The sequence below is a fragment of the Ananas comosus genome, linkage group 10 (genome assembly GCF_001540865.1).
Source record: "Ananas comosus cultivar F153 linkage group 10, ASM154086v1, whole genome shotgun sequence".
In the NCBI taxonomy this organism is placed as follows: Eukaryota; Viridiplantae; Streptophyta; class Magnoliopsida; order Poales; family Bromeliaceae; genus Ananas; species Ananas comosus.
In genome coordinates this window covers 6982724-6998839 of record NC_033630.1, presented here as the reverse complement: position 1 = coordinate 6998839, position 16116 = coordinate 6982724, and the positions used below count along the sequence as shown (strand labels likewise).

General features: G+C 42.3%; 1 protein-coding gene across 1 annotated transcript in view; it reads right to left on the bottom strand.

Annotated features, from left to right (window-relative positions):
* Window positions 1-1212, bottom strand: part of LOC109716207 — a 1307-nt gene extending 95 nt beyond the window's left edge. The window contains exons 1-3 of the mRNA XM_020241539.1: window positions 872-1212; window positions 559-582; window positions 3-31 (exon numbers count right to left, since the gene is read on the bottom strand). Coding sequence (XP_020097128.1) covers window positions 3-31; window positions 559-582; window positions 872-1137 — 319 coding nt within the window. The 5' untranslated portion in view covers window positions 1138-1212. The remainder of the gene's footprint in view (window positions 1-2; window positions 32-558; window positions 583-871) is intronic.

Sequence of the window (16116 nt, the reverse complement as noted above, 5' to 3'; positions counted from 1 at the left end):
ACTTCCCAGTTTCCACATCTCCAAGAAGAACCTGATATTCGAAATCATGGTAATCAATAAGTATCTATAAATAAGGTGCTCCCCAAGTCTAATTAGCAAAAATAACAGGAGAAAACAAAGATTTACTCTATACCATATGCATCAATAAACTGGAATTGCACATAAATCTTTGATTTAGACAACAAAATTTGGAACAGGAGGTACCATACGAAAGTTTATACAACATAGCTACTTCCAATAACCAATAAAATAGAAATCAAATCAAATCACAAAATGCACCTACGCATGAACGATACAAAGCACAATTTATCTGCCTTGATTAAATCACATAATGTTCAGCATCTACCTTAACTAAATCACATAAAACTCATCATCATCATCAACAACAATTAAATCACATAACATTCGGCATCTATACAGAGTTTTACCATCAAATTAGCTAAATCAGGCCTTAATTAAGTAATCAAAAAGCAAGCCAAGCAAAAAAGGCGTAAAAATTAAACACCCACAAAACAAAATATCTAACCGGATAAATACGGAGAAAAAGTGCCAGAATACCTTCGGAACCACAGACGCCCAAACCTGTATAAGAGGGCTTAAAAAAGGAACACCACAAGGCAAGAACGGCAGGACAACCGCGCTCAAAAGCAGGGGACAAAAATCAGGGGAAATCAGAGGAAAATATGGGGGCTGCCAAACCGTCTAGTATTTATATTGATAATAATAATAATAATAGGTAAAGCAGAAAAGAGGGCGAGAGACGTAAAGCAGAAAAGAGAGCGAGAGAGAGCCGGTGAGCGCCACGCCTCACGCAAGGTGGGCTACGATCGCATTAATTAATGCTCTATAATAATATTTAATACATGCTGACCTCCAACCGTAGGAAGAAGCCACGCCGGGCCGTACAGCCGAGAACGTGTGGTGGAGGAAAAGTCGCGGCCCACACGACCGACGGCACAACGCCACCTCCCAGACGGGACGGCGGACGGGACAGGCAACAGGGCGAGAAAAGGCGGAGAGTACGGGAGAAGGCAGACGGGGTGTCGGACGGGACAGGCAACAAGGCGAGAGAAGACAGAGAGGCACCACCACGAAGGCGGAGAAGTCGAAAGGACGGCGAGGAGAGCAACGTCGCATCGTACGGGGGGATGCGATGGTGTTCCCGAGGAAGGACAGCGATGGCGTCGCGGCTACGAAACGAAGGCGCGAACCCTATCGCCCTTTCATAAGCTTATATTGATTGATTGTAGCTAGCAACGTGATATCAATATATTGCAGAGAAAAGAAAGGGTTTGTGTAACTAAACATATGTATAGAATAAAAGAAGAAGAGTTCGAATTTTTCTCTTTTATTTGTATTTTTATTTCCTTTAGTTTTCATTTATATACATTTAACTATATAGCTTAATATATTAAGGTATACAATCAATGAAAAGTAGAGATAATTTTCTTGAATACTCGAGTTCCTTACATATTGTAATATTATTAATACTAGTGTAGGCCTGCGCTTCGCGGCGGGAAATTTATACAATTTATTTAAAATTAAAAATTTTTAACACCCATTTGTTTAAATCCTAAAATTTGAAATTAACATTTTGAACATTTAAATTTTAAAAAATACATTTTATCTTAATTCAATTTGTATATTTTGAATATATGATTTTAGTTAGAGTTTTGTTGATTCCTAATCTTTCTAATTCTAAACTTTTATATGCATCGAATAACTCACTGTAATTTTGAATTTTGAGGAATTCAGTTAGGTAATTTGACATTCCATGATATATTTAGTAAATTAATATATATAATTTTTAAAATTTTGAACTTTATAATTTGAATATAAAATTTAAAATCTACAATTCAGAAACTAAAATGTAAAATTTAAAACAGAAAAATTTTAAAATTTAGTTTTAGTAATTAAGAAAAAATATGCAATTTTAAATTTTAAGTTTTAAATTTTAAATTTCAAAATCTAATATTTTAAATATTAAAGTATAAATTAAATTAAAAAAAATTCAATTGTTAAATTTTAGATGGTGAAATTTCAATTTCAAATGTTAAAATTTAAAATTTAAGCTTCGACATTTTATAGTAACCGCAATTTTGCAAAAGGTAGAACTAAAAATCCATCAAAAACTAATAGTAAGAACGAAACATCAATAGTTGCATAACAACAATATGATATATATATATCAGAAGTACTTGATTCAGTGGTACCTTGTAATATGAAACCAGCGAATCAACCTACATGAAGAAGTTCTAATTTACATCATAAAACTGGAATAGAACTATAATAAGAATTGTTTCAGATATTTGTACATAATTTAGATGGATTACAGGCATTTACTTACAGATTCACCACTTGCATTCATAAAAGTTTGAGGTTTGGCAAGCATGACGGGAGAATCACCAATACGGCCTGCATAAAAATCGCAAAAATTTTAAATGTATTTTTCCAAAAAAATTAAAATGTAAAATTGAGTGGACAATTCAAATATAAAACTAAATTTTGATTTGATTCAAATTTAAACTTATAATCAATTTAAAATTTTAATTTATATATCAAATTTAGAATGCTTGATTGAATTTATATTTTAATTCAATTTCTAATTCAAAATCTATAATTACAAATTAAATATCTAAATTTAAATACCTTAAATTAAAGTCAAAATTAAATTAAAATTAAAAAAAACTCTAAAATCTCTATATATGTAAAGAGAGAGAAGGGGAAAAAAATATCTCCGCCAAACTCCTTTCCCTACGCTCCTGCGCACGCGCCGCGTCCGCACCTGCCCCGTGCCCGCGCCCGCGCCCGCTCCCGCTCCTGCTCGCTTGCGCCTGCTCCCGCTAGGGCGTGACCGCGCCTGCATAACATAAATAATCAAGATTGTAATTCAAAAGAAAGCAAATAGATTAATTAATGGTAATCTACTGTTCGCCAAACTATGTTCTGTCATTGCTGCGTTTTTTTCCCTGCACACTTTCTCCCCTTGCGGTTTCCTGCTGTTCCTACTACTGCTCTATGCTTATGGGTAGTTTTGCCTGTCCTCAACTGCCTCCTCCTCTTTTCCCATACGCAGTTATAATATAATTCATACTATTGTTTGCTATGATTATTCCTTAATTAGTTTATGAAATACAACCTTCCTTTGACAAAGTTGGAAAAAATATATAAAATCCTACTAAAAGGGGGAAAAAAATGTTTTGGCTATGCTATGAAAAGAATGAAGATGTTTTGACTATCTGAGTGAGCATTTGACCAAGTTTTTTTTGCCTTAAATTTTCAAGCATGTATATCGTTACTTCTAATTTACTGTGTTTACTTTCTGGCTTTTATCATTAAATTTCCGAACATGTATATCGTTACTTAAAATTTTGGAATATGTGTACTATTTATATGTGTGTGTGTGCGCGCGCGCGCGCGGTGTGTGCCGTGTGTGCGTATACATATATATAAATATATGATTATGAAAGTACCTAATTAGATTCTAAGGTCCCCATGTATGAAAACGAAAACAGGTTCATTCATATGAACAACGCTTTCTCCTTTTACAAAAGAATCCACAGCTGGGCCCACCAAGAACATTAATATCGAAGCCCCCAAACATGCTCAAACACTAATTTTTAAGGGTGAGAATAGCTATTCCTAGTTCCCACTCCTGTGTGGAACAACACTATATATATCCACCTTTTTCCTCTCTCTCCCCCGTTTTATAATAAATTTTAAAATTTAAAATTAAATTTTACAATTTGGATATTTAAAACTAAAATATTTATAATTTATTATTTCAAACTAAAATTATAGTTTTAAATTTTAAATTTGATTTTTTTAAATTTTCAAATTTAAATTTGATGTTAAATTCTAAATTTCAACTTTTAAATTTTAAATTAAATAAAATAAAAAACAAATTTGAAGAAAAAGGGCAAAGAAAAAAAAAGAAAAAGAAATGAAGAGAGAGGGGAAAAACATGCTTCTCCCCTCTCCCCCGCTGGGCCCCCTGCACTGGGCCCCCCGCGTCTGCGCCGCTCGCCGCACGCCCCCGCACGCCCGTGCGCCTGTCTCCCGCACCGCCCGCGCCTGCCGCGCCGCACGCTCTCCGCACGCCCGCGCCGAGTCCCACGGCTCCGTGCCTTGCCCCCCGCGCCCGCAGCCACGCGGGCCACGACCCACATCCGTCCTCCCGTGCCCGCGCTCCGCTTGCCCCCGCCCCTGCGACCGATCGCCGCCCCCGGAGAGTGGGGAGAGGAAAAGGGGGGAGAGAGAGAGCACCGGAGGTAGGAGCGGGGGAGAGAGAGAGAGAGAGAGAGATCCGGTTGGGCGGAGGGGGGGTTGGGAGAGTTCGGAGAGGAGGCGGAGGGGAAAGGCGTGGAGAGAGAGAGACAGAGCCCGGGGGGGGGCGCCTGCCATGTGGGCGAGCCGCACCGCGCAGCGCCTTGCCGCTGCGCCTCGAGAGCCGGAGAGAGAGAGAGAGAGAGAGAGAGAGAGAGAGAGAGAGAGAGAGAGCCGGAGGGGAGGGGCCATGTGGCCACAGTAGAGTAGAAGGGAGCCGGGGAGGGGGGAGGAGAGAGAGAGATAGAGAGAGAGAGAGAGAGAGAGAGAGAGCTGAGGGGCCTGCCATGTGCGAGGGTCCCCTCTCGCGGGAGCACGGGAGCAGAGAGAGAGAGAGAGAGAGGAAGAGAGAAAGAGAGAGAGAGAGCCGGGGGGCTGCCATGTGCGCGGTCCCCTCTCGCGGGGGCACGCGAGCAGAGAGAGAGAGAGAGAGTGAGAGCCCAACAAAGGAAGCGGGAGAACTGAGCAGGGAGGGGATCGCTGCGGAGACGACACGTGGCGGATTTAGGGTTCGCCTTTTATTATATGTATAGATATTACGCATGCCCTCTTAAATGGTCACAAATATCATGAACACATCTAATTGTTAGTCTCAATCAGAACTAGCTGTCATAATTACAAAATGTCTATTTTACTCTAATCCATTATATTTTCTATTTGTTGATATTCAAAACTTTTCTAAAGTACCCTCTAAAATTGTTACCAATAATTTTCATCTCACGCATACATCACACTTATAATTTAAATTTGATATTAAAATTTAAATTAAAAATATAAAATTGAATTTAAAATTAAATTTAAGATTTGAATTTAAAATTTGAATTTGAATTCAAATTTTCAATTTAAAATTACTAGTTAATTTCAAATCTAAATTTGAAAATCAAATTCTGATTTAAATTCACATTTTGAATTTGAAGTTCAAAATGAAGGTTTAAAATTATATCTAAAACAAATTCAAAATCTAGATTTTGAAGTAAAATTAATTACAAAATCTCAATTTGAATTTGAAATTAAATTTAAATTTAAAATTCAAATCCAAAATTAGAATTTAAATTTATTATTTGAACCTAAAATTAAATTTAATTTAAAATTTAAATTCAAAATTATAATTTAAATTTCTAAGGTCAAAATTTTAATTAAAATCTGAATTAAAAAAATCTAATTGTGAATTTTGAAACTCTTTAGGGGTAAAATTGGTAAATTGTTGATGTATTGACATATACATGTGCAAGGATTAGGGTTTAGAGTTTAGGGTATAATGAAGGTGCTTAGGGTTTAATAACGTTGGTTGGGGTTTAGTAATTAATCTTTAGGAATAATCGTGGCATTGCCATGTCATCAATAGCATTATAGGGTAGCTTTTAGGGTATCTATAACAACACTCATATTTTTAAGATTTTGAGAGGTAGTTATGAAATTGTCTCTGAAACATATTATAATTATAGTATATCCATGAATAATTTTGTGACACCCACGACATATAGGGTATGAGATAAGTAACAAATAGAGGGTGACTAGAGACAGGAATAAAAGTGAAGGGCTTAACACTTGACTGAGGGAGCATCAAGGGTTTTTGGAAGAAGGTGGCGACGATAGGTGTAAGGAAGTAAATTCTCGAAATCCGAGAGTTGAACTTCGTTTGGAATCGACTTATTGTCGACTTGGTGTGCTTCGGAGAGTCTGAATGCGATGAAAATGCGAAAAGCGCATTAGGGAGGACCTTGGAGAGTTGAGAATTGCAAAGTTGCAAGTTTGCACCACTTCATAACTCTCGGGGTCCGGACCCTAGTGGTAGGGTCCGGACTCCGTAGCTGCGAAAAAGCCCCCATGGGCTTGAGAGTCTCAAGTGTGCAACTTGCACACTTTGGCAACTCTCCGGGTCCGGACCCTAGCTTTGGGGTCTGGACCCCGTACCACGAAAATGCCCAAAATGGGCTGTTGCAAGGTGGCAAAGTTGAGGGGGTTTATTGGTCTTGTTGCATGAGTGGAGCTATATGAGAGCTCATGCTCTCTTCTTATTTTTTCCCCAAAAGAAACCTAAATAGCTTCTTCTCTCTCTCTCTAAGCTTGTGCTCTCTCTCTCTCTTTAAGGTGGAAAGGAGGAGGAGGAGTAGAAGGAGAAGAAGACAAAAAAGATGAGGATCATCTTCTTCATTTCTTCCTCAAGTTGGAGAGGCTTTTGGAGGTAAGCTCCAAACCCTAAAATAGTGGATTTCTAGAGTTAGGTTTAAATACTCTAGAATTGGTTTTAGTTAAACCCTATGATGCTAGTGGTATGCTAATGACATGTATTTAGGGTTTAAATGGAGTAGATTGCATTAATTGCAACCTAGGGCTCTGAAATGGGTTTTTGAAAAATCATGGGTTTTGATCTAAATTGATCGTGTATAAACCCAATTGCTAGGTGTCTAAACGCGTCGGCGAAGACGGTTCGACGATTCGTCGAGTTGGTAAAAAGTTATTAGCAAAACTAGACCGATCGAGCTTCGTTTCCACCTAGGAGGTCGAAGCGACGTTGAAGCAAGTGACGAATAGCGTTCTTAGCATCCCGACATCGTCGAAAGGTGGGTGGTGTCATCCCGAAGCAACCGGGTTCCTCTCTATGTCTTAGTACTTCATAATTTGCATCTCTTGCATGTTGTATTGTAGAATTGCATGTTATTCCATTCCTTATGCTTACTAATGATATCCATTTATGAGTTGAATGCATGATGATGGTTAGATGAGGATTGGGTCTTGACATTGAATTCTATAGTGCCGAGGAAAGAGATGAACTCGATGATGGTTAAAGACATAATGAGTGGCATTGACTGTTAATCAAACAAGAACGAGTGGCATGTAAACTTAGGGATAGGTGGATTCCCTAGTAAATGACTCGTGGGACAAGAACATAATGTAGCCAAACATTCATATTCGGACTTTGGGATAGGTGGATTCCCGAGTGACTTGTAGCTCTAGCCAGTTGGGTATCCTCGAGTCGAGAGGATTGATCATACTCACAGTCTGTTCATACTTCTGGTGGTCGCACTACCCAGGTCTTCGTGCACTCCGGAGTTTGGTGCGAGAGGGGCAGAGTTGATGCCCTGCAGGCAGCCTCGGTTTGAGAGCGAGGCGTGTCTCCTTACCATACGAGGTTTGAGGTGAGTCGTGGACGAACCTAAGCGGATCGCCAAGGATTGATTGAACATGAGAATGGCATTGTTATTTGAACATTTGCCTGTTGGACTTGGATAGTGGACATAGTGGCATGTTAATAAACCATTTACTATATGATGCATGCATATATGTCATATGATTGGGCATAGTAGCATAGCTTTCCTATTATGTCATTTACAGCTTCGATATTTATCGATCTATCTATCTATTTGCTTGTGCCCATTCGGACCTAGTAGGGAGATCGGCTGTAATATACCGAAAATTCGGAGAATAAATATCGAATTTTAGTCAAATTGACCAAAGTGCGAGGATGGTACACTTCGGAAAGTCCGAAGGTGTTAAAATGATCAAAAGTGAGTTACGGGAGGTTTTCGAGAGCCAAAGGATCAAAATCTGCATTCTGCAGTTTTGAGCTCTCGGGGACCGGTCCCTGGTGGGAGTGACCAGTCCGCGAACGCGTATGAATTGAGACAGCTGAAAAATCGGCTAAGTCCTGAGAAACTAGCTCTCGGGAACCGGTCCCTGCCTGAGAGACCGGTCCCCGAGAGACTAGTCCCCCAAAGAGAGACCGGTTGCTCTGCGCGTGCGCCCTGCTGCTCGTGGGGAGAGCCTTCGGGAACCGGTCCCTGAAGGAGAGACCGGTCCCCGCCTGCGCGAACAGCCCAGTCCAGGCTGTGTAAAAGAGTAAAAGTTGAGGGGCTTGGCTGCAATTTTGCAACCCAATGGCTATGTTATGGGGGCTAATGAGATTTTCTCTCATTTCCTCACCCTCTCACACTCTCTTCTCTCCCTCTCTCTCTCTCTAGAAGACAAAGGTGAAGAAGAGGAAAGAAAGGAAAGAAAGAAAAGAAGGAAAAGAAGGTGAAGAAAAGGATCAAGTAGTGAGCCTACCTCTTCTTTTTCCTCCTCGGAGCAACTTAGGGAAAGCTTTGAGGTAAGCTTTGATCCCTAGTATAGTAAAACTCTAGAATGAGTTTTGAATGACCTAGAAATGAATTTTAATGGAATGTTTGAGGAGTTTTGAAGCTTTCTTTTGCTTCTTTAGAGATCAAAACCTAGAAAAGCTCAAAGGTGAGCTTCAACCCACCTCTCATGGTGAAATCCAAACTAGAGTTTGGAGTGAGCTAAGAATGGTTCTAATGGACTTTTTAGAGTATAATGAAGCTACTTTTGCTTCCCATTGAGATCAAACCCTAGGTTTGATGATGCTATGGAGCTAGGGCACCCAAATTAGGGCTTTTGCTCATAGGAATTTCTAAGTGCAATTGACCCTCTAGAAATTTAATTGGGGGTATTTCCGACGCGTTGGTACGCTCGGATTAATGTTACGAAAAGCCGATGTAAAGATATGGGCAAAATGGCCTAATATGGCTTTGTTATGCCGCAGGTAAGGAACGAAAGGTCTAAAAATCCCAAGAAAATCATCGGAGCACCTTTGAAAGCCTACGAGGTGGGTGGTGCTTCTCAACACTATCATTGAACTTCTTCTATGCCTAATGTGTCATTTATTGAGATTGATATATAGTTGTTGCATGCATCTTTAGGGTAAAGTGATGATGAAAATGTGATGATGCATGATTGTGAGTACAATTTCGATAATATGATGAATGAGAACTAAGTGAACGTCAAAACCCTATGTGTATGCATGAGAGAAAAGTGAGCACCAGTGAGCAAAAGAACAGAGTGACATAATGACATAGATCGAGTTGCATTCGATAAAGTTAAAGTGAAATGACACTAGAAGATATGTGAGGTAAAGAACCAATGTAATGTAAAGAATGATGAAAATGACAATGTTTAAGTTAAAGTAATGTTGGGGAGTAAAGAACATGAAGTGCTAGAGGTAGCCAAAATAAGAATGTAAAGAATATAATTGCTAGAGTTAGCAAGAGTAATGAATTGTAAAGAACAATGATTGCTAGAGTTGCAACAAAAAGTGATGAAAGAACACTAGAGCTAGTGTAAAGTCAAGATTGAACTTATTAATCTTTGAGTTAAGGATATGATCATACTTGCTATGAGTTCCGTGCTCGAGGGAGGTTCGTTCCCCCTCGGGCGATGCGCTTCGGAGTTATGTATCACGGGTTGGAGTAAATCGAAGGACGGTCTAGCGGGTGAGTTCCTGCGATGATGGACTTAATGTGAAGCAAGTCAATGTGGTGATACCCCGTTAGCCTTGAGAATTAAAGAAACAAGTGCAAAGAATAAAGAACAAAGAACAAAGAGTAAAGTGAAGGAGAACAAAGAATTTGCATAATTGCATTTATTTAATGTTGAGCATATTTCTGCTTATTGTTTCAGGCATATTAGCATCATGTATAGTTTGGTTACTGTTTACAGCCTATTCTTTCTATTATGCTGAGTTAGTCCTAGTGGGAAAGTCGGTGAGATTGAGGCCGACCATTGGAAACTTTGTTGTAGTTCATCCCCACTATTCGACGAGCCGGGACCAGCGAGCGCGCGAGCGACCGCGGGTAAAGGTATCGCACCTTAGTCAGAGGCCACCAGAGTTGGGTTACAATTTTGCTAGTAGAGTTTCCCTATGTTCATCTTTGTGTTTGATGAGAAATGATGTAACGAAAAGAATTAAAGTTTTATTACTGAGCAAATGTGATGTAAGAAAGAAATGATGAATGATACATGAGTGTAAGGATTGTAAATGTACAAGTTGGATGTAATGTATATGATCTAAATTTGAATCATAAGCTACAAAAATGAATGCATAGTTTCCTATCTTTCACTCGGGACCATTGCCTTCTCTCGTGTAAGCCATTTGTGTATGTTTCCGCTAGTGCTTTTCTCTATTGATGAAAATGTACATGTGATGAGCCTTGGGCGGATAAGGAAAACTCTGTCCGTTCGGCGTCTGTTTGACGTGCTCGGGTCGGGCCAAATTGGTATCGGTCCCGGGGCGTGACAGATATCGTGGTATCAGAGCCAAGAGTGAAAGAATAGGAATGGACCTAGAGACCCTTAGGATTGGAAGGCCTTAAGGATCTAGGGAACGTGAGTGACGTGGGATCAAAGTTAGCGAAAGTATATGATTGGATTAAGTTGGGACGTCTCTAATGTGATTAGAGGCTAAGTTTAAATTTTGTTTATCCTCTACTTCTAGTGTTGTGTCGTGCGGCCGACGACATGACGCTTGAGGCAAGGATGAATGTGCATGTTGCTTTCGCCTAATTGGGTATGGTAAGTAATGTTAGTCAAGTGACTAATGCGAGTTGCTTCTTTTTAGGAAGCAATGGCACCTCGACGTCGATCGCAAACAAGGTCGATGCCGGAGGAAACGAATGCGGTACCCGAGCAATCCGGCGCGAGTGGTGACGGAGAGCTTAGGGAGCAAATGGCCGCGCTTATCGGAGTAGTGCAGCAACAAGCGGAGTCTGTCCAACGCCAAGGGGAGCAGATTCAACGGCTCCAGGAGGCCTTGGAGCGTCAGCAGGCACCGGCCCAAGTGGGCATGGAGCCACCTGTGCCCTCTGCGGAGGTGCCGAGGGCAGTCGAGGGAGCGGCGGCAGCAGCGGCTGCGCCAGTCACGGTAGTGCCGGCCGGATCGGGAACCTCAAACCCCAATAGTGCGGCGGTAGAGGCGGAGCGAGAGCGCACGTTGGCGGCTCTCATTCAGTTCAAGAAGTTCGACCCACCTACCTTCGAGGGCGGTTTGGTGGAGCCGGCGGTTGTGGAGTCATGGATCGACTCGATGGAGACGCTCTTCGAGGACCTAAATACCTCGGAGAAAGACAAAGTGTACCTCGCCACCCATTGTCTAGGGAAGGCGGCGATGGTGTGGTGGAAGCGAGTTAAGCGGGATCGACCTACCGATCTCCCGCTTATGCTTTGGGAAGAGTTCAAGAGAGCGATGTTCGCGAACTACTTCCCCGACACGGTGAAGCAGAAGCTACAGGAAAAGTTCCGCAAGTTGAGACAGAGCGATTGATCGTGGGAGAGTATGAGCAAGAATTCTCTCACATCATCGACTGTGGTCTCGGCGTTGTTCGTGATGATTGGGACCGGGCGGATTGATTCTTACGAGAACTCCAACCCCGGATTTATGAAAAGGTGCAAATTTTGAAGCTCGTGACCTTTGCGGAGGTCTTTGATAGAGCTTTGTGGGCGGAGCACGGTAGCGCCCATGTACGTGAAGAACGAGAAGCTATTGCCGAGTCGAAAGACAAGGGCAAGAAGAGAACGGCGGGCGGTGCCGGGGGCCGGCAAAATGCTAAGAAACCCCCTCGGTATCCCCGACAGCAGTCGAGGAACTGGAGACCACCTCGATGTGTTATTTGTGGTGGAGAGCACAAGGTGTCGACTTGCCCGCAGCGCGATGGCAAGTGTTTCAAATGTGGCCTACCGGGACATCTCATCCGGGAGTGCCCGACATGGACGTCGTCTGCGCCACGGCGGCTTCAGCACCGTCTACCCCGAGTGTCACGCCCCGGGACCGATACTAATTTGGGTCGGCCCGAGCACGTCAAACAGACGCCGAACGGACAGAGTTTTTCCTATCCGCCCAAGGCTCATCACATGTACATTTTCATCAATAGAGAAAAGCACTAGCGGAAACATACACAAACGGCTTACACGAGGGTAAGCAATAGCCATTAGTGAAAGAAAGGAAAACCAGCATTCATTCTGTACTATGATTCAGTTTAGATCATATACATTACATCCAACTTGTAATTTATCAGTTTCTTACATTCATTACATCATTTCATCATGTCTTTCTTACATTACATTTACCTCAAAATACACATTACATTCTTTTCTCAACATCGCTAGTCATCAAATACAAAAGATGAACATAGGGTACTTTACTACAAAATGAAATCCAACTTTGGTGGCCTCTGTCTAAGGCGCGATACCTTTACCTCGGTCGCTCGCAGGCTCGCTCGGTCCCGGCTCTGGGGAAATAGTGGGGTGAGAACTACAACAAAGTTCCCAGTGGGTTCGGCCTCAACATCACCGACTTTCCCACTAGGACTAACTCAGGCATAATAGAAAGGATAAGCTGAAATATAGTAACCAATCTACATCATGATGCTAATATGCCTGAACAAAAGCAAGGAATATGCTCAACATTAACATATACAGATTATGCAAGTTCTTTCGTTCTTTATCTTTACACTTTGTTCTTTGTTCTTTGCTCTTTGCTCTTTGTTCTTTATTCTTTAATCTCAAGGCTAACCCGGGGGTTTCGCCACATTAACTTGCTTCACATTAAGTCCATCATCGCAGGAACTCACCCGCTAGGACCGTCCTTCGGGTTTACTCCAACCCGTGATGCATAACTCCGGAGCGTATCGCCCGAGGGGGAGCGACCGCCCTCGAGCACGGAACTCATAGCAAGTATGATCATATCCTTAACTCGAAAGGATTTATAAGTTCAATCTTGACTTTACACTAACTCTAGTGTTCTTTACATCACTTTATGTTGCTAACTCTAGCAATTATGTTCTTTACATTCTTTACTTTTGGCTACCTCTAGCATTTCATGTTCTTTACTCCCCACATTACTTTAACTTTAAACATTGTCATTTCACTTTAACTTTATCGAATGCCACTCGATCTATGTCATTGTGTCACTCTGTTCTTTTGCTCACCTTGGGTGCTCACTTTTCTCTCATGCATACACATAGGGTTTTCGACATTCACATAGTTCTTATTCATCATATTATGCAAGTTGTACTCACAATCGTGCACATCACATTTTCATCATTACATTACCCTAAAATGCATGCAACAATATATACGCATATGCTCAAATGAATGACACATTAGGCATAGAGAGAAGTTCAATGAGTTTGAGAAGCACCACCCACCTCGTAGGCTTTCAAAGGTGCTCCAATGATTTTCTTGGGATTTTTAGACCTTTCGTTCTTTTCCTGCGGCATAACGAAGCCAAATTAGGTCATTTTGGTCATAACTCTACGTACACTTTTCGTAATGCTATTCCGAGCGCACCAACGCGTCGGAAATACCCCCAATTAGGGTTTTAGAGGATCAATTGCACTTAGAAATCCCTATGAGCAAAAGCTCCAATTTTGGGTGCCCTAGCTCCATTGCATCATCAAACCTAGGGTTTGATCTCAAAGAGAAGCAAAAATAGCTTTAATATTCTCTAAAAAGTCCATTAGAATCATCTTTAGACAAATCAAAACCCTACTTAGGGTTTCACCATGAGAGGTGATGGAGCTCACCTCAAGCTTCACCATTTCTATGGTCTTGATCTCAAAAGAAGCAAAAGAAAAGCTTCAAATACTCTAATGATTCCATAAAACCCATTTTAAGCTTAATCCAAACCCTAGATTAGGTTTTACCATGATTAGGGTTCAAAGCTTACCTTGTAAGCTTTCTCTTTCCAAGCTAGAGATGAGGAAGAAGGAGTTTCTTCACTCCTTCTTCTTCTTCTCCACTTTTTTCTTCTTCTTTTCCTTCATTTTCCTTCTCTTCTTCTTCTCATTTGTCTTCTAGAGAGAGAGAGGGAGAGAAGAGAGTGTGAGAGGGTGAGAAAATGAGAGAAATACCTCATTACCCCTCGTACATAGCTCAGTGGGTTGCAAAATTGCAGTTAAACCCCTCAACTTTTACTCTTTCACACAGCCCGGACTAGGCTGTTCGCGCAGGCGGGGACCGGTCTCTCCTTCAGGGACCGGTTCCCGAAGGCTCTCCCCGCGCAGCCAGAGCTGCTGCGCGCAGGGCAACCGGTCTCCCTTTGGGGGACCAGTCTCTCGGGGACCGGTCTCTCGAGCAGGGACCGGTTCCCGAGAGCTGCTTTCTCAGGACTTAGCCGATTTTTCGGCTGTCTCATTTCATACGCGTTCGGGAACCGGTCTCTCCTACCAGGGACCGGTCCCCGAGAGCTGAAAATCTGTAGTTTTGCAGAATTTGATTCTTTAGCTCTCGAAAACCTTCCACAACGCACTTTTGATCATTTTAACACCTTCGGACTTTCCGAAGTGTACCACCCTCGCACTTTGGTCAATTTGACTAAAGTTCGATATTTATTTTCCGAATTTTCGGTATATTACACCGAGACAGCTTCCGGGGTTACCACGAGCGATGTCCGCTGGGCGCGCGTCAGCACTGCGTCAGCCGGAGGGATCGAGAGCGCCTAGCGGCCGAGTCTTTGCCGCTCAGGTGGAGGAGCAACAACCTACAGCACCCGACGACGTTGTGGCAAGTATAATTACGATTAAAGGCACTAGAGCTAGAGCATTGTTTGATACAGGCGCATCTCATTCATTTATTAGCACGTCATTTGCTAAGACACATGGCATAGAGATGGTGTACAATGAGGATTACTGGTGGGTGAACGGCCCAGAACATTCATTCAGTGTTCACAACGAGTGTTTGGCGTGTCCAGTGCAAATAGGCGATTGGATTATGTCGATTGATCTGCTAGTGCTAGATCAGATGTGGGGATTCGATGTTATCTTGGGGACCAATTGGCTCTCCAAGTACTATGCGGTGATAGATTGTGAAAGTAAGGTGATCACTTTTCGTGAGCCTAATCAAGAAGAGTTAGTCTACCAAGCGTGCAAAAGTAGGCGCTTCGCGGCGACCATATCGTCTATAAGGGCAAAGAGAATGATCAAAGGAGGGTGTAAGGCCTATTTGGCAACCATGGTGGATGCTCGAAAGGAGTACCCAGAGTTGGGAGATATTCGAGTAGCGTGCGAGTACCCGGATGTATTTCCGGCGGAGTTACCGGGACTGCCACCGGACCGGGAAGTTGAGTTCGTTATTGACTTGATTCCCGGGGCGGAACAAGTTTCGAAGGATCCGTATAGAATTGCACCGGTGGAGCTAAAGGAGTTGAAAGGCCAACTACAGGACTTGCTCGATAAGGGCTTCATGAGGCCGAGTGTGTCACCATGGGGAGCTCCGGTGCTATTTGTGAAGAAAAAGGATGGTACACTTCGACTCTGCGTAGATTATCGTGAGTTGAACAAAGTAACGATAAAGAACAAGTACCCGTTGCCAAGGATTGACGATTTATTCGATCAGTTGCAAGGGTCCAAGGTGTATTCGAAGATTGATCTCCAATCGGGGTATCATCAATTAAAGATCAGGTCGAAGGATGTGCACAAAACAGCGTACCGTACGCGGTATAGCCATTATGAGTTCACGGTAATGCCGTTTGGGCTTACTAACGCCCCGGCAGCATTTATGGACTTGATGAATCGAGTCTTCAGGCCGTTGTTGGATCGATGCGTCGTGGTGTTTATAGACGACGTGTTGGTTTACTCAAAGAGTGAAGAGGAACATGAAGAGCATCTGAAAGCTGTGTTGCAAATACTCAGACAGGAGAAGCTCTATGCAAAATTGAAGAAATATGACTTTTGGCTAAAGGAGGTCACATTCTTGGGCCATGTGGTATCGGGCGACGGAGTGTCGGTAGACCTGAAGAAAGTAGAGGCAATAAAGGATTGGCCTCGCCCGACGAATGTAGCGGAGATCCGCAGTTTTCTTGGACTGGCGGGCTACTATCGGCGGTTCGTGGAGAGGTTCGCCAAAATAACCACTCCACTAATGCGCCTCACGCATAAGGGGGTAAAGTATGTTTGGAGCGATGATTGCGATCGGAGCTTCGAAGAGTTAAAGAGCAGGTTGACGTCGACCCCGGTTCTT